At 41.0% G+C, this 23,662-nt stretch overlaps 1 protein-coding gene across 4 annotated transcripts in view; it reads left to right on the top strand.

Moving 5' to 3' along the window:
- GRID2 (glutamate ionotropic receptor delta type subunit 2) overlaps positions 1 to 23,662 on the top strand; it is a 678,754-nt gene that overhangs the window by 603,313 nt on the left and 51,779 nt on the right. For all 4 annotated transcript variants that reach the window (XR_005256716.1, XM_038134923.1, XM_038134925.1 and 1 more), the window contains exon 14: positions 9,709 to 9,875. Coding sequence is in view for 3 of the 4 variants with exons in the window: in XM_038134923.1 (XP_037990851.1) it covers positions 9,709 to 9,875 (167 nt within the window). In the remaining variant the exon portion in view is untranslated. The remainder of the gene's footprint in view (positions 1 to 9,708; positions 9,876 to 23,662) is intronic.

The following is a 23,662-nucleotide window of genomic DNA, read 5'->3' as shown; positions in this document are numbered from 1 at the left end:
ATCTCAAAAATACCTTGGTTGGCATTTTTATTAATGTTGTAGGACTGGAACAAGTAGTTGATTTTAACCCAATTGTATTCTATATGTATAGCCAGTAACAGGGAGTATGCAGATAAAATTCAAATTAAAAGAAAATAAGTAAGACTGGGTGACTAATTGTAATGTATGTTTACCAAAGAACTATCCTGCTTTACGATACAATGAGATTTCTCAGCATATTTTGTCCAAGTTTGAGTCTGACAGGCTTAGGCAATGCATAAAGAGACAAGTTTCCATGATTTATTACACTTGCAGGAAGTCAAGAATGGAGCAGGAAACACAATTGCTTATTGTTTCTATTGATACATATTTAGATTTTTATAAGATGGCTAAAATCATGGCTCAAGTAAACCAGAGTGTGAATTATCATTAGGGATTTATTCACTGGAATATAATCATAATTGAAACTGAAACTGTAAGGAAGAAGGTATTTTACAAAATACTGTGTAGCTTCAAAAGCACTAAAATTGTCTACATGTCATCATAGGGTATTATCATATTCAATTATTACCTCTTTTTTAACATTTTTTTTATTTTGAAATGTTAATCCATTGCAGGGAAAGTAATTCAGATTGAAGTCCACTTTTTTGGAATAAAATATTCTCCAGTTTGGATTTTTTTATTGCTTTTGGTCCCAAAAGTTGTGATGTTTTTCCTTAATTCAAAATCTTGAAATTGCTTGTGCAGGAAGATAACTAGTTTCTGTCCAGCTCAATCTATCACTTTCACCAATTAAAAGTTCTGTGTTTTACATTACATCTCTGAATTTCAAGTGTCCCATGCAGGAGTTTCTGCTGATTCCTGTTTCAGGAAAAAGAAAGGATTAAAAATCTTTCATGAAAAATACTGGTCCTGAATGACTCCTCGAGCACAAGTGATTGTTTTTCAGTAATTTATTTATTTTCAGTTGATATTTGGCAGCTGTTTCTCAGTGCTGTCATCTGTAACTGATTCTTGGCACCTGAGCTATGGGGTGGGCAGGTCAGGACGAATTAGAAGCAAATATAAGGGAAGTGTGTGACTTACACTTTATTTGTTGTTTACAATGGTGTGCCAAATGAATGTTTCAGCCCTGGATATGTGGAAATGCTTGTGGCCAGAGATGAACTGCTCTGTGTACACTTGAAGGCAAAGGCTGTTAAGTATTTCACTCTATAAAGATGCAAAAGTGTAGCTCTCACCTGAAATTAGAGTAGTGGTAAACATTAAATCTCTGGATGGCTATGAAGAGTGTTCAGGAGCTTTTGCACTATTTTGGCGCTGTCTGAACTTGAAACTCCTTCTGGATACTGTTTACATCTTTATTTACCTTTGCACATACAGAACTCGGGTGCCTGCTCCTTTGTCTGGCCTTGCTCTGCCTGGCAGCCCTGGCTGTGCATTGTGAGTGACTCCAGCAGCATTATTTGTATTCTCTGTTTTGTCTGAGGGGTTTGACTTCCTGTGACTGCAGGCAGGGCAGCAGAGACAGAGCTAGCTTCAAGACTTACAGGGATTTTACGTGACAAGTTGTTCTGTTGTGTTATCTTCTCAGTTGTCTGCATGGTGACAGCTAGAAGGCAGCCTGAACTGAGTAAAAAATGTGACTGCTCTAGTCTTCTTCCCCCTACCACAGCTCCTGATGTCTTCCATGGGTCCTAAACTGCAAAATAAAGAGAAAACCTTCATAGCTCAAATCTGTAATGTTCTCCTTTCCTGTGGGTTCAAAACACCTTCTTGCAAGAATCAAAATGCATTCAGCAGTGGGGTCTCCAAGGACCTGACAAGCCAGTCCCAAGGGATGGTGTGGTGGCATTAAAAAGTTGTCTGTGCTGCAGCCTGAACTTCCAGCCTTCCAAAAGAAATGCTTAGAGATGTCCTATGGCAGCCTTTATTGAGCTCTCAGAGAAGGAGGATGCCATGTGCTGCTGTAAGGTAGAAACCTGAAGAGATGGGGACAAATCTCAGTTTCCTTCTTTCCACGGCTCCATGACCCGCTGCACTTAGAGGGAAGAGTCACTGCTAGAGAAGAGAAGTGGTTTCATGCAGGTTTTCCAGAGGAAGAGGAGGCTTTTGAGGCAACCAAAGCCTGTATGCAAGCAAAGTGATGTGGAAGCACTGGGCATCATGATGCAAATCAGTTCCTGCACGCTGCAGCCCAAGCTTGTGCAGGTTGCCAGCAGTCATTGCTCCCTGTGTCCTGTGGGTTAGCAGAATGAGGGAAACATGCAAAATTGCTGTGCAGTATACTTTCAGAGAGAGGAAAAAGAGGAGCTGGGAAGCTTTTCTTTTGAAGCTTCAAGATACTGTGTCTCAACCAAGCTGGCACCCTCCGTATCTGGGCAGGAGATGGTTATCAAAAAAGGAAGAATACAATGGTTCTAAAGAAGATAGTTAAATTCTTCTGTGTGAGTAGTGGCACATCTTGAATCCTATTACCTGTAGGAAAGTGGTCAGGGCTCATGTATAAGGAATATAAAAAACTGAAAGATAAGTCAGTTTCTTTAAAATGAGTTTCAAAAATGAAAGTATTATTTCAAATGAGCTTTTACTGAAGAATTTTTCAGTATCACTGGTAGTTTTGCCAAGATTTTTCTTGTGGTTAAAGTTCTTTTTCAACTGATGAATGGTCTTGATGAGTAGTTTTTTGACTTTTAATGATTTTTCTCTCCTTGCAGTTGGTATTCAGTAAGCACGTCTTTGAAAAATGAATCTGCCCAAGAATTGCAGTTAGGATTCTATTCTAAAGGGGGACAAGAACATTTCAGTGAGCATCATACTGGATTGATTTAATATAAAGAGGGATGCTGCTTTTTTATATTCACCTCTGTTTAACTTCTTCATGGTACTTTAATCCACAAATTATTTTTTTCCCAAATGAAGTGTATTGACCCATCTATGTTTCCTCATTTAAATGTTCTTTTATTGGGAATTAACTGCTACAAAAATATTAATTTATCAGAAGAGGGGAATCACTTTAGCCACATTTGGTTTAAATTTGCCCCATTATTGAGACTGCCACTTGGTTACCACAGATCTTATTTTCAGAAGTGCTTTGATATAATTTCTGTATCTGACCTTCACTACTAATACTCTTAAAATAGTATGCATTGCTATCTGCTGCCTTCAGTTATCAAAAAAACAGGTGAAAAGCTGGCATAATGAAAAAGGTATTGCTTCCTTACCTTTCAAAGACCTGCTTTGCTGAGATTTATTTTTTCTCTTGTGTCTCTTCTATCTAAAATGAATGTTTGCTGTAGCAAACCTGTGGTTGAGCTGCATGTCAGCGATCACCATGATCTGCTGGTTTTTAGTGCTTTCCTGTGGTTACCTGAAGAAGCAGCTGGCTCTGTTCTCCCACCACCCTCAGAACTGTGCCTTCAATTGGCCTCCATTGTTTTGCTCCACTTGTTTTTTTCTTTCTTGTTAACTTACATGATACCTTTCATTACAGTGGCAAAGTGTGAAGGCACTGAGCACTGGGAAAGTTCTGTCACTGTGGTGCTCCCTCATTACAGAGCTCTCATACCTGAGTAATTCCTATTCTGGATGAATTAAAAGGTCTGCCCAGTGGAACAAGTGAACATATGATCATGAGGATTTTCTCAAGACATTGATGGCAAGTCGCATATGAGGAATTCATGCTTTCCCTAATTAAGTTTTATGTGTAGCAAATAGACGTGCCATTCAAGCTGATATGGCACTGTAGTGAAAGATAAACTTCATACTGAAGAAGAGGTGAGGCTGGGATTTCTAACCTCTTCTTTCTTCCCCTAAGCTTGCAGGTGTTTCATTTTCCTGCTGCTGTTTGCACCTGGGCTCAATGATGCTCTGAGAAACTATTCCACACTCTTCTGTTTGAATAAGTACAAAGAATACCTTTCAGTGTTTTATAAACAGTGGCCCTTGAATTTAAATAACTTTCTATAGGCTCTACAAAATTACATATCAAAGGTGGTGGTGGTGGTAGTAGTAATAGTAGCTGGTTGCCTTGATGACTGAATAGAGTTTTATATATATTCATACATATATATACATATATATATACATGAATTTTTCTTCTGTGCTCTAATACTAGTGTGGGAATCCAGCTCCTGTCTTGCACTACAGAGAGCTGTCAGTCAGATTCAGATTCCCTGATTGCATGACTGCATTTCACTCTTAAGTCACTCAGATCAGCCACATGTGCTGTCCTGCAAGAGAGTGGGGCAAGAAGTGCCAAAATTGTACTTTGGATGTACAGAAAGGTTTGCTTTCGTAAATCAGTGGGGTCTATTCAACAAAGCTGAAATAAAAGGGTTTATGTTACTGGGATCCAGATAGAAGTCAGCTGGATTTGTGCCCTTTGTGAACAAAGTCAAGACTTGAAACCTTGGTCCCCTGAGGAAAACAAGTTAGCAAATAAGAATTTCTCTGAAGGCAGATCTGACTTCTGCTGCAGCCTGATAAACAGCAACTTCACTGGCCTCTTGCAAGAGGATTATGGAAAGTGCTTCCATTCCCTTCTGCTGAAAAAACACCCTCTCTTGTGAATGCCATCAAGCTGTTTGCCAATATCTGACAATCTGAAAAGCTAGATTTAGGCTTCCCCCTCAGATTTCATCTTTTCCTTTCCCCACTTTAGAGTACAATATCCACATTACCTTTACCAGCTCTGGCTCATCTATTTGCAAATGTTCATTCAATCTTCTACCTTCTCCTTCATTCCTTGTGTAATAGCAGCCTTGGCAAGGCTGTTTTGTAGAGAGGAGCACAGGCCTCTGCAAGCTGTAGCTGCTGCACACTTGCTGAACATGGCAAGAGTCTATCAAAAATTTGATTTGTGTATTTATATATGCCAGAGTCTCAGCTCCACACTGATGGGCACAGGTCTAGCTAGCAGCCCTGGATGGTGTTTTTTCCTCTCTGTAGTCACTGCAGTGGAATAGCTCGTTCTGGAGAACAGGACCCTCAAAGTGCTGTAGGGAGCAGGTAATTAATATGTGTCCTTGATTGGGTTTAGGTCAGAGCTGCAGCTGCTGCTGCTGTTCTGCAGAGGAGTGTGCTTCTGGTTTTGGCTTAGATACAACAAATACTGCAGCTGACAACTTCATAGGCAGGGAAAGGTGTTCAGCAGTTGGCACCTGACTGAAAATGGAAAGGAGTAGAAACAGCACCACCACTGTGTCTCAGGAGTGTAGGCACAGGGAGTTCAGAAAATGGGCTTCATCAGCATTATCCAATAATTTTCAGATTTTCTTCTAGAAAATTAATATCACTTTAATCAGTTCAAACTTAAGATTCCCTGGCCTTAGGAGTTCCATTGTTTTTTTTAACAGTTAACACATTTTATGTACAATTAATTATTTAAAAGAGATCTGCAGGAAAAATAACTGCCAGCTCTTTTGAACCTGCAAGCTATTGTGGGGTTTGATTTTTTTCCTTTGATGAGGATTCTTTGTATTTCTTTTGTAGAGGAATTCAAAATACAGGAAAGTTATTATCCAAGAATACAAGTATGAAAAATTGCAGCAATTGGTTGTTGTTTACTTACAATTTTTGTTGGGTTTTTTTGAAATTTAGCATTTGCTAGACCTAGAAATGTGCTTTTAGAATGCCAGAGTTGTACACAAATACATTATTCAACTTACTGTGCATGAGTGGGTTAGCTGTAACAAGAAATACTATCCATATCTCTTGGCATAAAATATGTGCATATGCAAGAGTGTAATGGCTTTAAATGTTTTCCTCTTATAACTCAACGGGTTTTTGGTTGAATCATCCAGGATAAATTTTAGATAATATCTACAGACAGGGCTTCAGCAAAGAAAAATTTTGTAAGTGTTCAGTGACAGAAAATAGAAATACAACAGCCCTATAGACATAGTTTTAACATCTGTGTGCTGATGACTCCTGTTCTGTGAAACAACCCTTTTTACAGTAACTCCTTCTGAATTGCTCACAGGACAATGAAGTCAAGTCAAGCATTTCTGTGTGGTACCACACCTCCCAATTTCACTTAATGACCACTGCAGTGCATGAGTTCAAAATACCCTGATGAACAACTAACAGTTTCAATTTTGCCTGGTTTTGTTGTTTTGGGGGTTTTTTATCCTATGACAGTAGATATCAGATACTCAAAGTCTTTTTTTTAGCCACAGTGACAGGCAGGAAGCCACAAGGAAGGAGAGTGAAATGTCAGTTCTCCATGCCCTGGTGGACTGAAGAGCTGGGGTTGCTACAGAATGATAATGTGCTGCCCTCCTACAAACTCCTCCCTGGCCATCCAGGGCTGCATGGTCGTGTGTGAACAGCATCCAGATCTGCCACCATCCTGAAATGGCCTTCCCTCTACACAAAAGGCCAACATAATGGTGAGGAAATGTGGAATTAGGGATGCAGTTCTTCTGAGAGTAGTGAGTTACATGTGTCGCAGGGATCCTTTCGTTGTTTTTTTCCCCAAGGAGATTCTGCTTTCATTTAGCTCCCATAGCTGGCTTGAAAATAAGTTCTTTAACCTTCTCTTATAATACAGAGCTGGATTTTTTGCTGTTGATTTTGAGGCTCAAAAGTAGAAGTTTTCGGCATAGCTATTGAACAGCTGAAAAATATGTGCTTCCCATGGTAAGAGGGAAAGAGATGGATAAAAGTTTTTAATTGACATTTTGTTCTGAAATTCTCTTGTCCTTTCAGAGAGAGCATCATCTCCTCTTTCCATAGAGTAGGTACAAATCTGTGAAATATCAGCAGTGTTTCAGGTATGTTATACTCTGGCAAAATTTTATTCTTAGTCCTTTAAGCTAAAACCAGTCTTGAGCTGTATGAAAGATCCCTGGGCAAGGAGTTTAGACCGATTCTCAGAAGAAGAGTATGCTAAAAAGGAAATCCTATAGCTCCAGAGCTGGCAGATAACTGATTCTCTCTTAGAGAAACAGGTGTTTCTCCCATGCATAAAAATTAAGAATTGGAGACAGTTCAAAAGTATTGTCACTGCTGCTGGGAGGGCCAAACTGATAGATTTCCAAGGAGAGATTAAAGAAAGCTATATCCAGCTCAGCTAAGTAACAGAAATATCCATCAATAATTGGAAGGTGTCAACCCCAAACTGTGAGTGAGTATTTAGAACTGTGGAGCAAAAATACCTAGGAATGACACAGGAAAGTTATATATTAAAAAAGAAGATAGTAAGAAAAAATACACTGAATAGCAATGAAATCTGTTACATCAAGAAGTAGTTCTCTAAAGAGAAGGATTGCAAGCATGACAATTGCAACTTAGGTTTGCTCCATGGTTTTGAATTCCTGAGATTTGTAAGTGAATAGGGCAAAAATGCTAAAAATGATGTATTTTAATGCATGGAGCAATCATGTGTTGAAGGTAGGTGATGGGAATGATTCCTTCTGGCTCTTCAATCTCTTTTGTGCCCCATGCACTTTAACTGAGGCTCACTGTGATGTTATCTATGAAAAGTAATATCTTCATGGGAACCTGAACTGTGATATTATGAGCTCTGTTCTGAGGATCTTATATATACCACTTCATCACAGATATTATTGACAGTAAGTGCTTTTACCACTTTTATATATTCTCTTTGTGAGTTGTTTTATAGCAAGGCAGCTAAATCAAGGGAATTTTTCCTGACCAGCTGAGAAGCTGATAGGTCTCCTTACAAGCACTTAGGTGAATTCAATGGACTAGGATGATAAAAAGGCAGGTTAGGACAAAAGCGGATGTCAAAACATAACCCTCTGCTCCTTCCATCATCTCAAAGGTTATGTCCCCCATGTAAAATTACTTGGGTTTTGAACCCCACTTTTCCTTAATTCTTTTGTTCAGGAAGTCCATCTGATCCTTTTCAGGATTCATTTGCCCACTTCTGATCCTCTGCTTTTGTCTCTTATTTCCCTCCCTTGTTCTCTGCACATCATGATCCTTTTTCAGGCTGAGTCATTATCCTGTTAAATTCTCCTAGGAAGGGCTTTTTTCTCAGTCATGCTGTTTCTTACTCAAGTGGTGCCTACAGGAAGATCAGAACAACCCATGCTAGGCAGAGCTCTCTGAGTGGCAGTACCTATAGGACAAGCATACAAGTTGTATTGTTTGTGAACTCCAAATTCACTTTTATCCCTTATTCCCTGCCTGTTTAGATAAACCTAAACCTCCACTGGGAGGAGAGAAAAAGCATTCTTGACAATTTCCAGAGCCTGAAGATTAAAACTGGCCCAGTCCTGCATTTGTCTCTCTGTGTGTGTGTGTGCACTTTGAAAAGAATTTTCTTTATCCTGCAAGTCCTGTGGAGTTCACAGATAATATGGCTCCCTTTCTGCTCCAAAATCTGCACAAATCCTTCCCCTGCCATGCCTACAGATGGAAATGGGAAATATTCCCTTGCCAGGCCTGCAGTAAAAAGCAATGTGTCCCAAATGCAATCATTCCTTGTGCACTACATCTTGTGAGCAAGCAGACGGTGTGGCTTGCTTCAGTAACTTTTATATGTAAACAGTCTTTAAAAACATAATCTACATTGTCAAAGCCTAATCTAAATGATGTACTGACATTGCTTACTTTGATATGCTGACTTGGTTTTGAATTCTCTCTGGATTGCCTGGCCCCACATGGCCTTTTTGTGTTTTGTTTACTTTTCACTTAGCTGTCACGTATTTATTCCCATTAGATGTACAAAGTCAATTGGTTCAGCCTAGCTTTACAGCTTAGTTGCCTAATACAGCACAGGGAAAAAGCTAAATGAAGCCAAGCAGAGGGGCCTGAAAAAAGCAGAGGGATTCTTCAGGTCTGACATAGAGACCAAGGAAAGAGAAAACCAGCAAAAGATCTGGGTCTGGAAGAGCACCTAGAGATTACTGTTTTTTTCAAAAAAAAAAACCATTATATGTCTGGAAAGCAGAAATTAATTGATTTGTATAGACTGAGTTTCTGTTTTTAAAGGCTTGCTTCTGAATAAATGCTTAAATTTTGTATAGATCACATAAATTTAATTTTTTTAGAATCTGTATTTGTTTCAAATGTGAATGGATGGGGAAATGTTACTTTAAAAGCTTTTTCAGTGTAATGAGCTGGTTGGATTTATCTTAGTCAAACAGTTAAAATTGCTTACATGATCTTGTTCTAAGAAAGTCTTTGAAGATATGTGAAAATGCTTCATGCTGAGAAAAGTAATCCCAAAAAATCTACTTGGTGTGATCTTACCCACAGAACCCATAAGACAAATGGGTTTTTTGTGAAATCTGTCACAACTTGGAGCATGACTGAAATGTGGACCATCCTGAATAGTGGTCTTCCCTCTGGATAGCCATGCCTACCCTGCCATGCTTCTCCCAATGGGAACACCTACCCTCCCTCTAAATGGTTGTTTTTACAGCTCAAAGGAAAAACAGTAGGGGGATTTCATGTGGAATTTAGTGTTGGGGAGGGACTGTGGTGCTTCCTTTGCTCCCTGAAGAGGGACAGTCCATATTTCCTCCATGGTGCTGTGTCACTGACGGCGCGTTGTTTTCAGGTCACGTTTCTTCAGTTTCAGCTGAGGTGCTCAGCCCAAGCCCTTCATGGCGCCAGCATCTGGCAGCAGTTGGGCACCCAAACTTCACTCCCCTTGAAGAGCAGAGTGTGCTGAAATTGCTCCATTTCCAGGTGCACTGACCTCCTTCTGGACATGGCAGCCCATAGCCTGAGCTTTTCCTCTGTTTGCCGCAGGTGAAATATGGGAACTACGCCTTTGTGTGGGATGCGGCGGTGCTGGAGTACGTGGCCATCAACGACGCGGAGTGCTCCTTCTACACGGTTGGGAACACTGTCGCGGACAGAGGATACGGGATCGCCCTGCAGCACGGCAGCCCCTACCGAGACGTCTTCTCACAAAGGTAAGCCTTTGGAGCAGGAGGAACAGGTACTAAGGGAAGGTTTCTCTCAGCTCTAGACCCTTCTTCTAATTTAATTTTCCTTTTGGCAAAGGAAAAACATGTTGTTCTTGCGATCCACTTCATTTCTTGCGTACACATTCATTTTCTCCGAGACACTGAATTATTCACTTTTCGAGAAACTGCATTAAAAACACTTTGTGTTGCTCTTATTTGAATTGTTCTTGTTTCTTTTGAAAAACATTAATGAGAGAAACTCAACCTCGTTAGCAGGAAAATGAGGAAAGAGTTGCTTCATTTGTTAGAGAGAGTCAGCATAACTTAACCTTTCCTATTACAGAAGCTGCTTTTTAAAGAAAAAGAAAGTGAATTTGGACACTGATGGGAAAAATAAAGGGGATGAACAAGAACATTTGATGTCTTGGTGGAAAGACCCCTATTAGCACCCAAAGACATAGGTGCTTATCCCTGTACTAATCAATCTCTTGGGCCACTAAAGTGCCATCTCTAGAGGTGCTACTGGTACTGAGTTTCTACTGGGATCAGAAATACTAAATTAATAGTATGTATTGTGCCTTTGCATATGTATTTCTGCTTCATTCCAGTATTGCTTCTTAAATCAGGATGTATGTGAAATGTAAAAAAAACTACTGAACTTTTTAAAAGCATAATATCTGCAGTTTGGCGCTTAGGAGAAGACGTGAGCTAGTCTCCTGACCCTTTTTTTCATTCTGAATTGGGTCTCTCAGCCTGGTTTCTGTTGGTTTGTGTTATATGTGTGAAGCAAAATTTTACAGCTGCTGCAATGGGATTTCTGTTGTGTGGCTGGCAGGTAAACATACAAAATATGCTTCATTTGAACTGTTGCCTTTGCCTTTGCTCAAAGACTGTGGTGGGGGAGAAAGTAGCCAGTAAGTAACACTGTGTGGATCCAGAGGAATCGCTCTCTCTCACACCTACTGCATGAACAGGGAATTACCTGGATTCTTTGAATCTGTTCCACTTTGAGAGTGACATTGCTGAATTTTGTGCTAACATAGCAGCAACATAAATTTCACATGATCAACAAAAAATTTAATTTTAATGCAACATGTATGTGCTTTGTATATTAAAAAGAGTATTAGAGGCAAGTATTTACCAAATACTGTAATACTCTTGTATTCCAGCTGTCCAGACTGGCTCTGCTTAAAATCTCTGGCACTCTACTGATTGGGATCTCTATGCAAAACAAAGGAGCAGGATTCTTTCCTGTAATCTTTCAAAGAAGTTCTTCCACCTGTTAGAGTTCTCAGGTGCTTGTCAAGGTGTTAAGTCATCCTCTCCACAGCCTTTTCCCTATAAGCTTGAGTACAAAAATTAGAAGACATTAGGGAATTTCAGAGTCTCTGTCTTTATTACCAAACACAGTGAAACTGGGCACGGCTCATGCCCGCGTTCTTCCTGCCCACCACTGCTTGCTCTGCAAGCCAAGGTGGATGCATCCAAAGTGCCCTCAGAGACTGCTTGTGACAGGGTTTATGTACTGGGTATGCTCTTGGCATAAGGGGAAGTGGTTATGGCTGATTCTGGTAAGAGAGTTTCTCCTTGGTCGCGGTATTTGGCACGCGGAGAGGCTGGGTTACAGCTTCTTCTGATAACTGCCTTCAGCCATTCCTGGATCATTGGTCTGTGCAGGCCTGACATTTCCAAGTACAATTTTATTGCATAAGACAATTTTGGCTTTTCAGTGTGTTATTATATCTTGGAGCTATAGGAAAGCAGAAGGAAGCATAAAAATTTGCACATATATAGGTTTTTTTATCTGAGGATCTTTGAAGCAATACTTAAATATTAGCATCTCTCAGGAAAGCAAATGCTATTTCCACTTAATGCTTAGGGAATCCATAGCATCAGGAGACTTAAATGAAATCCCAAGGTCATATGTTGTCCCCTGGTGGAATCAGGGATCATAGGCACTCATTTTTGATTTCCTGCTCAAGTTGTCAGAGTTCAGGTAGATGATGAAAGGGATTATTTGTCAGATTTGGGCCACAGGAGGATCTGGATGGATATGCAGAACTTAGCACGGGTGAGAAAATAACTCATTACATTAGGAGGAATAATGGCTGAACAGAGAAATTGGAATTTGCTTGGAGTGATGCTACCTCCTGCAGAATTTAGAGAGCCTGAGATATATATTCTGAAAATGTGTGTGCTGCTGTGCTTATCTTCTTATTTCCGTATTATGAGAGCATATTATACAGCATTTCTAATTATGTCCATAAATGTAAATTTACATTTTAAAGCCATGAAAGACCATATAAGAACAAACATGTGAAAGAGAAATCATGCTTACAAGGTAGCTTACGAGGTTTTGTTCTTAACACTCTCCTGTACTGCTCCTTAAGTTTACATCCATGTGGTTTTCATACATCATCCTTACATTTCTTCCTAATGAAAAGGCTCAACAACCTTCAGCAGCTGCAGCTTGCATGCTAAATAGAGAGAGAGGAATGGATTCATTGTATAGGATTACCAAATGTTCACATTAGTATTTCACAGTTTTAATGCAGCAGGGAACTGGTTTAAAATATATTGGCACTTCTTGATCTTTCCCAAAATAAATATATTTATATGAAAATACAGGCCTTCTCTTTTAGGAAATTTCATATAAAGCCATAAGCTGCGCAGTGTTAAATCCCTAGGGGTGCAGCTGTGAAAGGTCTGACAAGCTTACAGGAGAATTTGTTCTCTGTGCAGGAAGCACAGGCACGCGTTTAAAACTTTTCAGTGCCTTTCCCAAACATTCAGGTGATTCCCAGAGAAACAGGAAAAGAGACAGAGAGGTGTAAACACTCTATACACTCACCCCATCTCTTTGAAGCCACACAGCGTGAGCTACAGTCAAGGTAACGCTGTGGTAAAGTTTACCAACAGGAAGCAGTGTCAAAAAAGGATCATTGAGAGTCATTATTTTTCACAGGCAAATGAATCCCTTCTATGCCAAAACAGAGACGTGAGCAGCAGTGAATGGCCTGACTGCAGTCTGAGATTGGCTTTTTGCTGCACGGGGGTGGCAAAGCAGCCAACTGGGGTCCCACACAGCATCTGGGACCAGGCCCTGCCTAATGCTTTCTCTGAAAGCAGATCCTTTGGGTCCATTCTGACAATAGATTTGTGGCTGTAACACAAATAATACAGGAAATAAGCTGGGTAATATTTGAAAGATGGAGCTGTGGTAGCCGTCCCGATGACTTCATTCACGTTGCAGATGTTAACAAGCACAACTGGCCATGCCACTAGGCAGCCAGGTGATGTGCTCAAGTAGATGGCTGTCCTCTTTTCTTTGCCACTAAGACTTAATCTTCTGAGCACCAGCAGCCTCCAGGCAGCATGTCAGTTTTCCCTCTCTATATATTTTTCTTTCAAGATAATGACAGGGGCTGTAATAACAGGAACTGCCAAATTTCTTAGGAGAGCTTGAAAAGGATGTCTCTTTTGGTTCATGAGGAGCTGTGTGGTGACACTAAATTTGACACCTGTTAAGAATTCTTTTCAGCTTTAAACTTTAAAACTTCCATTGCACCCCTAGGAGGTATAAATATAATTGCAGACGCTTTTCAGAGTATTTCATAGGATGTCTGTGCTTCCTGCAGTGCTGCAGCAATGGCTCAGGTGCTGCGCTGGTGGCTGGCTTTTGGTGGGGGTCAAGGAGGGGTGGCAGCAAAGTGCTGGAATCCTGTTCATGTCCCCACTTTCTCTGCTGTTTCACTCACTTCTCCTGCACTACAGTCTTGGCTGCACAGCACATTAGAGGCAAAGGGACAGGAAGCACTAAATCTGTGCCCAGCAGAGGCCAGCAGCCAGATTTTTACTTAACTGGAACCTGTCAGCCCCCAAAACCACTAAAAAATCAAGCCATAGTTGTTCTGCACCCCTCATATTCCAAAGAGCATCCATGTGTGTTCTGCCCCTCTAGGTCAAAGGAAACAGTGACAATAGGAAGAATAAAAAGGAAAAGGCAAGCTTGCCTTTAGAGCCTACAGAGTGGAACTCTTTCTTGTTCATCAGCTGTGTTCCCAAAATTGCCCCAGCCAAGCACAAGCTCATGGACACCTTAAGTTGTCTGTGTGCCAAGAGGAGCAGCTGCAGCACTTCCATAATTCCTGGGGGTTGTCTGTGGGAAGTGGGTATGTGAGGGCAAAATGTATGGAAGGTACAGCTACTACACAGCTTCTGCAGAAACCCCAGTCTGAATTTGACATTATTCACAAAAAGTCACAGTGCATTTGTGGTGTTACTAGAGAAGACAATCACATCTTTTTGTCCTGAGGGGGAAAAGAAATGGACACTTATAATGATTTCCTCATGGCAAGCCCAAAGATACCTCCCTAGCAGCAAGTGGTGTGCTTTCAGATATCCAAAACTTTGGAGGGAAAGAAGAGAGCCATCATATGGCATTTCAGACTGCCCCCTAGCAAATCGTTAGCCAGCTCCTTTAAATAAATGCTATGGATGTTCTCCTGTCCTTTTTACATCTCATCAGCAAAATACTAAGTCTTAGAAAGTTCCTGCCCTGAGCCATAAATATGTGTTCTTCCTGTCTCCTCACCATTAATTCTCTCTTCTTAAATTTTCATTCTGTGTCTTGGAGGTCACTTATGTCCCAAGACTCCAGTGCAAGGAAAATTACTTTATTCCTAACTACCTTGATTTTTCTCTGCCCTTGGGACTATGTACCCCTTTCTTTGAGAAGATCACCCTATTTTTTTTTAATTTTATTTTTTTTAATATTCTTTTAATGAAAGCCCAAGCAAGTGTCACTTATTCTCTGACTTATCTTTTACCAGCTATATGGAAAATAAAAGTTTTAGATGATACCTTAACCCTGCAGAGGACTAACAATAATGATGTAAATGATTTTTTTCATTATTAAATATGGGGATCATCTGCAGAATAGTGGATGCCTTAGTAAGAGATGAACTTTGCTTTGTCTTGGTAGTTTGCTAAGAATTGAAATCCTATCCTGAGCTGTATGTATAACATTCTGAAACATATAGTGGACAAACTAGTAAAATCTACATAAATCCACCCAGAGCATGGTTTGTTTTTTTTTTTCTAATAATTCCAGAAAATTAAGAAACCCTGCAAGTTAGAAGAATTACTTGACTTTAAGCAAACTCCTAAATTTAAATAGAAGAGTTTAATTTAAGACTGCTCTTAGATCAATGCACAAGTTCATATGACTGAAATTACATTAGTGAGAGGACAAGAAAATCAAAATTTATTCCAGGTTTCTGAGCAATCTGACATGAGAATCCAGTCTTAATTTTTTCAGATATAGTCATTGTTAATGAAAGCCTTAATTCCTGAATAGCATGTAGTAACAAGGTAGTTTCTCAGATAACCAGGATACTAAATAAAAAATTTAACCACACCCAAGGCAGTATTTCTTGACCATCCAAAATAACAAGTCTATGCTATTTTTTGCTGTTTATACGAGAGTTGTAGGTGTAAAACTGGGAATTGCACCAGACCCCAGGTCTCAAAACATGTCCATCTTCCTTTCTGCTGACCCAGGTCCTCCAAGACAAACTGCAGTTGCCCTTCATGCCAGGAAACTCACCTTGAGGAAGCGCTGCTCAGCCAGCTGCCTGCCCCCTGGGGCTGCAGAGTGCTCACACTCTGCTCACCTTATTCCAGGCCACTGGATACGGGCTGAAACCTGTAACCTCAAATGGATTATAAGAAAAGATGTAGCTTCATTCTGATTTTTCAAAAAGGCATCCATTTCTTCATGAGAAAGCCCTAACAGAAAGGTTTGTCCCTCTGCTATTCTCTCTTCCTTTTTCTACCAAGCCCACGAGCATCTGACCCAGGCTTACAGTGCTCTGCAGTCCTGTCCAAGCCCATTGCTAATAGCTCTGCCCAAGGGCCAAATGATCTGACACTGTCCCTTTGCATCCTCTTCCACTAACTGCCTAATGCAGAGCTCCAGGTTCTGAAGATTCCTGCACTGTCACCAGAAGGGTTTCCTGCCTTTATTACCCCTCCCCATCTTGCTTGCTCACGGGGGCTGCTGGCTGTAGAACTAAAGAGAGGCTGTGGCTCCCACAGATCATGTTGTGAGAAGGAGAAATGGCTTTATTGACTCCTGATGGTGCTTGCAGGTCTCCCTGTAAATTCGTGACTCAGAGCTGAACAGGATGGAGACGCCTACAGAAACACAGACTTTAGCAACTTCTTAATCTCCTGTGGTATTAACTGATGATAGAGGTTAAAGGATTCTGCAGCAGATCTGGAGTTTATTACATACATATAGTGAAAAATTACTCAAAACATATACAGGCAGTGAGCAGATTAGGGCTTTTTAAATATACCGTAACATTATTTGATGGGGTAAGTTAAAGTATCATGAGGTAGCAGCACTGAGAAGAAGCATGAGAAGGAAAAATAGGGAAAGGCATTAGATCTTCTTGCATTCTCACACAGCACAGAGCTATGAGGAACAGAGAGCTGCCTGCCTCCTTTGCCATGGAAAGGCACCTTGCATCCAAGCAGTGCTGCGGTGAAGGAAAATTTTCCAGCGTTGTTGCATGTTGGGGAAAAAAGATAGCGTGAAAAAGCAGCTTCATTCTTTTTCCTAATCAATGTTCACTTTCAGAAAGGGCCCTTTATTCAAAGTTTCCTAAAGGCAAGCCAGATAAGGGTATACTTTTGCATATTAATTCCCCATCATAACCCATGAACCACCCCAAAGAAAACAGTCTAATTGTGATGTGTTGAATTACCAGTAGAGAGCACTTTGCAAACTCTTTGTTACTACTTGCTATCCAATTCTCTACCTTTAGGCAGCTCAGACTTGGCATGTAAAATGGCCAGGTATTACCCAGTGAGGTGTGCAGCACAGTCAGTGGAAACAGTGCTGCTCATCCAACTATATGGAAGTGACATTTATTGTAAGCCGAGTTGTTCATGTGTTTTAAAGTTTTATGGAGTGAGTAAGTGCATGGCTGCAGAATTTGAAACTGCTTGGTTATAAATCTGATGACAGTAAAGCTTAAAAGAAGTCTCAGTCAGTGAGTGGCTTCCTGCCAAGAACTTGCCTTTTATGAATTCCTGAAGCAAAGATTAGGTTTACCATCAGTGCACACTGTCCTGTAGTACAGGTTTTTTCTTCTTTTCTGGCTGCCTTCTCTAATGTGTGCATCAGTCCTGAGAGGAATGGGTGTAACTACTCACACTGGCTCAGCTGAGCAGCAGCATTGCCTTGAAAGTGGGGTGGAAAACAAGTGCAAAGCTTTCTCTGGCAGCATCAAGGCAGCAGTCATGCAGCTGCCTTGATGATAGAACCATAATAACCCAAGCAAGGGTTTAGCCCACCTACCTTATACCTGCCTGCTCTTGGCCTCCGTTCTCAAAACACTGGTCAACCTATTTCACTTTAAATAATCAAGAGTAGCAAAAGAGCAAAAAGTAATAGATCTATGCTAACCCACTTTGTTGCCTTAAAAAGAAATTAACCTTTAGCTGGACCATAAAGCTCATTTTTAGCTAGTCCTGTTTTCCAGATAAAAGGCCTGAAAATAAAGTTTGTTTTAAAAGCTGAAATCAACCTGATGGAATGACAGCTAGAAGGATTTATCCATATCTGAGCTAAGAGATTTGCTTCCACCAGTGGAATTGGTGCAACAGAGGCTACCTCAGCCTGCAGAGATTTGCCCTGCTGTTAAACACCAATCTGCTATTTGTCACCCATTCTTGAATCATCAGTAAGCAAAGGTGCTAGCCTTGGTTTATGACTTCAGCCAAGTTCAGGCGTAGGCAAAGGGGAAAAGAGCATGTGGAAAGTCTCCAGAATGTAGAGCCAAAGAATAGTGGTTGCAGGTTTCCTAGCAGAGCTGTCTTGCCTTGCTGAAATAGGATATGAGGAAGAAGAAAGCTTGTTGCAGGAGCAGAGGGAGAGACAGGAGAAGCAGTTAGGACGGGGAGGAGCCGAGTGCTCCCCAGTGATTCTTGGAGGGCAAAAAAATTAAGCCTTCCTTATTGCTCAGTTCCATGTAGGAGGAGATTAGCAAAGTGAGAAATCTAAAAAAACTATACAGAGAAGTCTTCTGCTGTATCTCAGAGCAATCCCATGGGGTAGGTTGGTCTAGGCTGCTCCCCAAGGAAATAATTAAGGAACTAGGGGGGAGAAGCCAGACAGTTTGTGCTCAGCAGGGTCACCAGTATGTCGGAGTGAGAGTGGATAAAAGGTTTGGATTAATTTGAAAATGAAGAAGATGGGGTGGGAAGCTTTACTCTCTGACTCCTGTGTAGTCTTGAGGAAAAAATGTTCTGGTGATGAGCTATCACAAAATTGGCAAGACCTCTGCCCAAACCCCAAAGAAGACTTGGTGGTGGCAGAGAGGCTTTGCAGGGTTAAAACAGACAAAAGCATTTGCTGACATGAACCAGCTGGATAATGCTGGAGGCTCTTGTTTGCACAGTGTGCGACAATGTGGTTTATATTCTGCTTTAATGCCAGTGGTGTTAGGTTAGCCCAAAGTAAAGCAGAGCCTGATCCCAGCCATCATAGTTGTGATGACTGTCCTAAAAACCAAATGCCTTTCCAGACCCAAGTTTTCCACTTAAACATGGTGTGCAAGTAGACAGAAATGATGATATGGCCAAGAAAAAAACTGTGTTTGCCATTTTATTCATAAAACACTTTTGCAAAGTGCATTTAGTAATTTGCCATTGTAACCACCTGCATGGAGAGCTTTCAGGGCAGAGCTCTGACACGGTATTTTGTTCATACTTTGACTGCTCAGCTAAAACTTCCATTTCTATGCATTTATTCTGCTTCACACATTATGTTATCAGTCACTTTCAATATTTCAAAGTCACAGCAGTCCTTTTCTGACATGCATTTGCCAGAATGAACTGCCTTGACTGCTGTTATTACAGACTGCAGTTCCTGACTAAGGGAAAAGACTTACATAGAACCAGAATACTGGAATTTCTCACAAAAAAAAAAAAAATAGATAAAACAGAATAAAATTAAAGTGAGTGAACAGAAATAGAAGCTTTAAATGACCAACCTTATTGAAAAAAAAAAAGGAAAAGGAGGAGAGAATGGGAAGGCAGGATTTATAACCCAATATAAAAGAATTAATCAGGAAAAGTTTGCTCTTTCAGGTTCCTGTGCAAGGTACTGATGATGGCAGTCTTCAGCCATCTGGTAGTAAATCAGAAAAGTATGTCATGCTTGGACTTCCTCTCAATCAAATACTTTAACATATTCCTCTAGTACTCACCTTCAACAGAGGGATTTTAATAATAAGCCAGTTATAGTCACAGAAGACCATCACAAGGGGTTTTAGCCTATCTGGAACATGTGCTTACACTCCTGATTAAGTGCTAGTGGCAATAATTTGTCATGGCACGTGAGCACATCTCCCTCTTGCCTGTGCTTAGCAGCATGCACAGGCTTTGCCAGTTCACTCTGAAAGCCCTCACAGTCAAGGGCTGAGCCAGGGGATGTACACTTGTTTAGAAAGGTTATGATCCTTTCATTCTTATTGCAATTGAAATTTTTTTTACCTTCTGTTTGCTACTTTTGTCTTCAGCTGAAAGAATAGCCTAACAGCTGAATTTCCATAGCAGTGAAGAAAAGCTGCCACCTAATTACCGGGCTTTGGAGATAAGTACATGCTCCAGCTGCTCCCACCAAAGCAGAAAGGTTTCAGCTGGTGACAAGCATTACAAGGAAAAATAACTGTATTGACTGCAGTTTCATAGGTTGGATGCCTCTACAGAACCAAAGATATCATGAGTATCTCAATGGCATCAGATTCCTACAGAAAGCTGATAAGACAGATAAGCCATGTTTGGGTTTGTTTGTTTATTTAATTAAAAATTCAATTATCCTTTAATTAAAAAAGAACAAACAAACTCGATTACAGTAATATTCGGAGAGAGAAGCAGCAAAGTCATTAGCACTGTTTTGCAGCCTTGAGAGCAGGGATTAGAAGTTCCTGACCCAGGATTGATTTTTTTTTTTGGCTTTGTCTGGGATATACCTACAGCAACACATGAGAGAAACCATGAAGAAGTGAGCCTTGAGGTAACTGAGAAACAGATGCTTTATTTTTAATATTGTTTGTTTGTGTTAATTTCCTTGGGTTTGGGAGGATTTAGTTAATTAGCAGTGGATCTTCAGATCATGGAATTACTCCAGATTTATACTGGTTTAGCTGATGGGAGAATTTAATCCCATAATATGCCTTTGGCATAATTTAGATGTAAGGCTCAAGATTAAGGTCCCCATGAAACAGGGAATTTATGTTCGTTTTGTTTCTTTTTCTTACACTGTGAAGTGCTATGCAAAGCTACAGAAATGTGTCAGCTCTGACAGTCACACTTGGGCAGCAATCAGGGCTTTCAAAAAGCTATTGGGCTTCACCCGCAGCATCAAATTCCCCTGTGTTCTTCCATTTCATATCAATCTGGAGGAAACTGTAAAATCCATAGAAGAAAAGCAACTGAAAAAGAAGCATGGTTAAAGCCCTGAGGAAGTGAAAGTTTCTTGATCTTTGTGTCCCTCTTAAGTTAAAAACACCTACAATGTTCATTTTTAAGTTTTTTAAGAGTAGCCATCTTGCACCAGATTAAACATACGAGGCCTCTTGAAAACACAAGGTTTCAGAAAGAACCCCTGACAGGTGTTTAATATAAGAAGAAATGTATCCATGGTTGTATATGTAAGTGAGTATACGCAAGCTGTGCTGGCAAAAGTGGCTGTGTTTTATTCTCAGCCCCAAAATGAAATATTTGTGTGGTAGCAGAGAGCAGAACAGCGAGCAGCAATATCCTCTCCTTCTGCTTGGATTTGCAAGTGAAGGGTCTGTCCCTCTGGCTTGCAACAGGACACCGAGCTCAGGGGGATGAACAACACATCCAAACTGACCCCACCAATCACTCGGATGCTGATCAAAGCCCTTGCTTCTCCCACTAGCTGTTTTCTTCCCATTTTCTCAGCTTTTACTAGTGGTTTACAGCTTACTTGCTCTGAGGCCTTCTTTGATAGAAGAAATCCAGGCTGGCTTTGGTGCTGGAGTGTTTTTAAGGGCTGAGTTTAGGAGAAGTAGACTCTCTGCTTTCATGGGGAGCTGCAGTAGCTGAGATGAAGGGAGGCAGCAAGGCTGCAGAACTGGCCCAGCTGCGAGCTGTGCACAGACACAGCTTCCTTCCTCTCGCTCCTGCCAGCTTTATTTCAGATTACCTGGTGTCTTGGTTTCCCTTTTTCTGCCCAAAGTGTTTCCCTACTGCTGCTTCACTTAACACAGGCTTTTTTGGCTGTTTCAGTGTTGTGTAGCAACCTGTTGTTCCTTGCCCTGCCAAACAGGGGTCGGTGGGTTGTGGGGACACACTGTGAAGCCCTGGGTGAGTGCAAGGGAGTGACCCACAGGGTGGCTGGGCACACTCTGGGGCCAGGCGGTGCCCCAAGGTCTCCAAGTGCCTGTCCTACTGGGGAAGTGGTCTCCAAACCTCCTCAGAAAGAAAACTGGTGTTTGGGGTCAGTAGTGTTGCTCGTTGTGAAAAAGTGAGGATTTTTTATTTCCTTTTTTCCCCCGTTTCTCAGAGGTGTAAGTGGTTTGTCCGTTCACGAGGCTGAACATGTCTTTTTGCTCATGATGAAAATAAAGCCTGGGTAAAGACTCTCACCAGGAGACTTCTGTCCTAGGCTGGCAGGACTGGGAGCAGACCATGCTGTGCACCTTTCATCCTAGTGCAATTTAAGATGATTCCCACAGTGCTGCATTTCAGGCTCAGCTCTGAATATTTGCTCGCTCACCGAGAAGCTTTCTCATCCCCCACAGGCATTGCATGCCCACTAATATCTTTTTCTGAATTGAGGAAAAAGTGGAGATGCCAGTCCTTCCTCTTGCCTAGGCAATGATAAGCTCCTTGCTGAAATTTTCAAATGTTACATCCCTTTAGACCACTAATACAGCCTATCCCATACAGCTGGAATTATCACAGGGCTGAATCTTAATAGTCATGGTGCAGGTTATCTCTGTGTAAATAGCGCCAGATCTTTATTCAGCAGGAGAAATGCTGCAGGCCTGCACTGATACATTGATCTGGATAAACAAGATAGTTTGTTCCTTTCTGGAGGCGCCTTCTTAATGTTCAGTTTGTGATGCTTGCAGGTAAAACTGATGATTTAATGTTCCTGGATGTGGTGAAATGCCGGGTGTGCTGTAAAGAAACCAAAGGATTTTTCTCTGTAGGCTTGATGCTGAACTTCCTGAGCCTCTTGCTGTACTGCCAGCACCAACACAAACATTGCATCTGGGCAAAAAGGGTCCTTATTTGTGTTTGCTGTTCTCTCTGGCAGTCTGCATCACTTCCCTTTGGGCTTAGTTAGTGGTGCTTGCCTTGAGTGTGCTCTCACAGCACGGCTGCAGGAAGCTTTCTCGGCAACATTTGTTTTTCTAGAGAATTGTTTCCTAGCTGGGGGTTTATTGCCTGCTCTGAACTTGAGTTTTCTCAAACAAATTTCAACTTTGTTTCCAGGCTTGATTTTAACCAAATAGAGTCATTTATGGTTGAAGGGGGAATAGTATGATATTCAGGGATTATTTTTTGACTCAAAAAAGGGAACAGATTAAAAAATATAGGAAGAGGAGATAGCTTAAAGCAGTCAGAACTGCTCCTCGTAGCACACCATTTCTCCTGAGCTAGCCTGTCTGCTCCATGCTAGCAGTGGTTAGCTGAATTAGCTACAGTCAGCTGGATACTTGAATGTCATTAGAAACTGAAATCTTTGTTAGAGTTGAAAGTGAAAACTTATTATTTGATAGAAAGAAATAAGAAAGAATGCTTATAATAACTCCAGAATCAGTCATCATAAAATGATGAAAGTCTGAATTAAAAGTTCCACATCAAAGAAACCTGAAGGTAAAGGACGCAGTTAGTTCAGTCATGCAACTCCAAATCAGCCTTATAATGATGCCATGTAGTTAACCTATGCTTATAATTAAAGCATTTCCTTAGTTATTAGAACCTGAGTAGATAAAAAAGTGTGCTTTTTTTTTCTTTTTAATTTTGTTAGAACTTGTTAGATTTTTGTCTTCAGATGATGGGAAGGACAGTAAGCTGAAAACTTAGGAAGTTACATAGGAGGAAGGTGCCTAATCCTGATTTGCGTTCTGAAAATTTTCCTCTCCCTTTTCCTTCGTCAGTGTGACATCCTTGGTAGTCCAGGCTAAGTGTTGTAATGGCCCTTCCAGCCCCACTGTCAGCAAATCTCCTCACTTCATTCTAAACTCCCCTTCTCTGACATCACCCTGCTGCTTTTCTCCTCCAAGCTTATAATTTGGTCCTTTCAGCCTCTCTCCATCCCATCCAGGGCACTAAGATCACCCTGAGCAGCATATGTGAATACTCCAGGCTGGGAAATGGATAGCCCTGGGACACTTGAGGGATCCTCCAGATTGCTCACTCTCCATACCATGAAACCACAATCAACTTCCCATGATGCGTTTGACTTCATTACGTTGCTTATTGAATCTTGCTGGCAGTATTGTCTTTTGTCCTCTTGGGACCAGCATCAGTTGTCATGGCAATTACTGTCAGATGGTTGCAGCTTGTGTGCTTGGAGGAGCGTAGGAAAGCTGATGGCCAAAAGAAGTCACAGCTCAAAGCATAAAATGTCAGTTGCTAATACTGCTTAGTGACCAAAATTTGGGGGGCTGCAGCAGTTGGTAGATAGTTCGGTTTCAGTCAACATCCTGCGTTTCTTTCAGTTTAGCTCCTACAGG

This window comes from Motacilla alba, chromosome 4, assembly GCF_015832195.1.
Source record: "Motacilla alba alba isolate MOTALB_02 chromosome 4, Motacilla_alba_V1.0_pri, whole genome shotgun sequence".
Taxonomy (NCBI): Eukaryota; Metazoa; Chordata; class Aves; order Passeriformes; family Motacillidae; genus Motacilla; species Motacilla alba.
The sequence above is the reverse complement of the archived record's forward strand: the minus strand, read 5'-3'. Positions and strand labels throughout refer to the sequence as shown.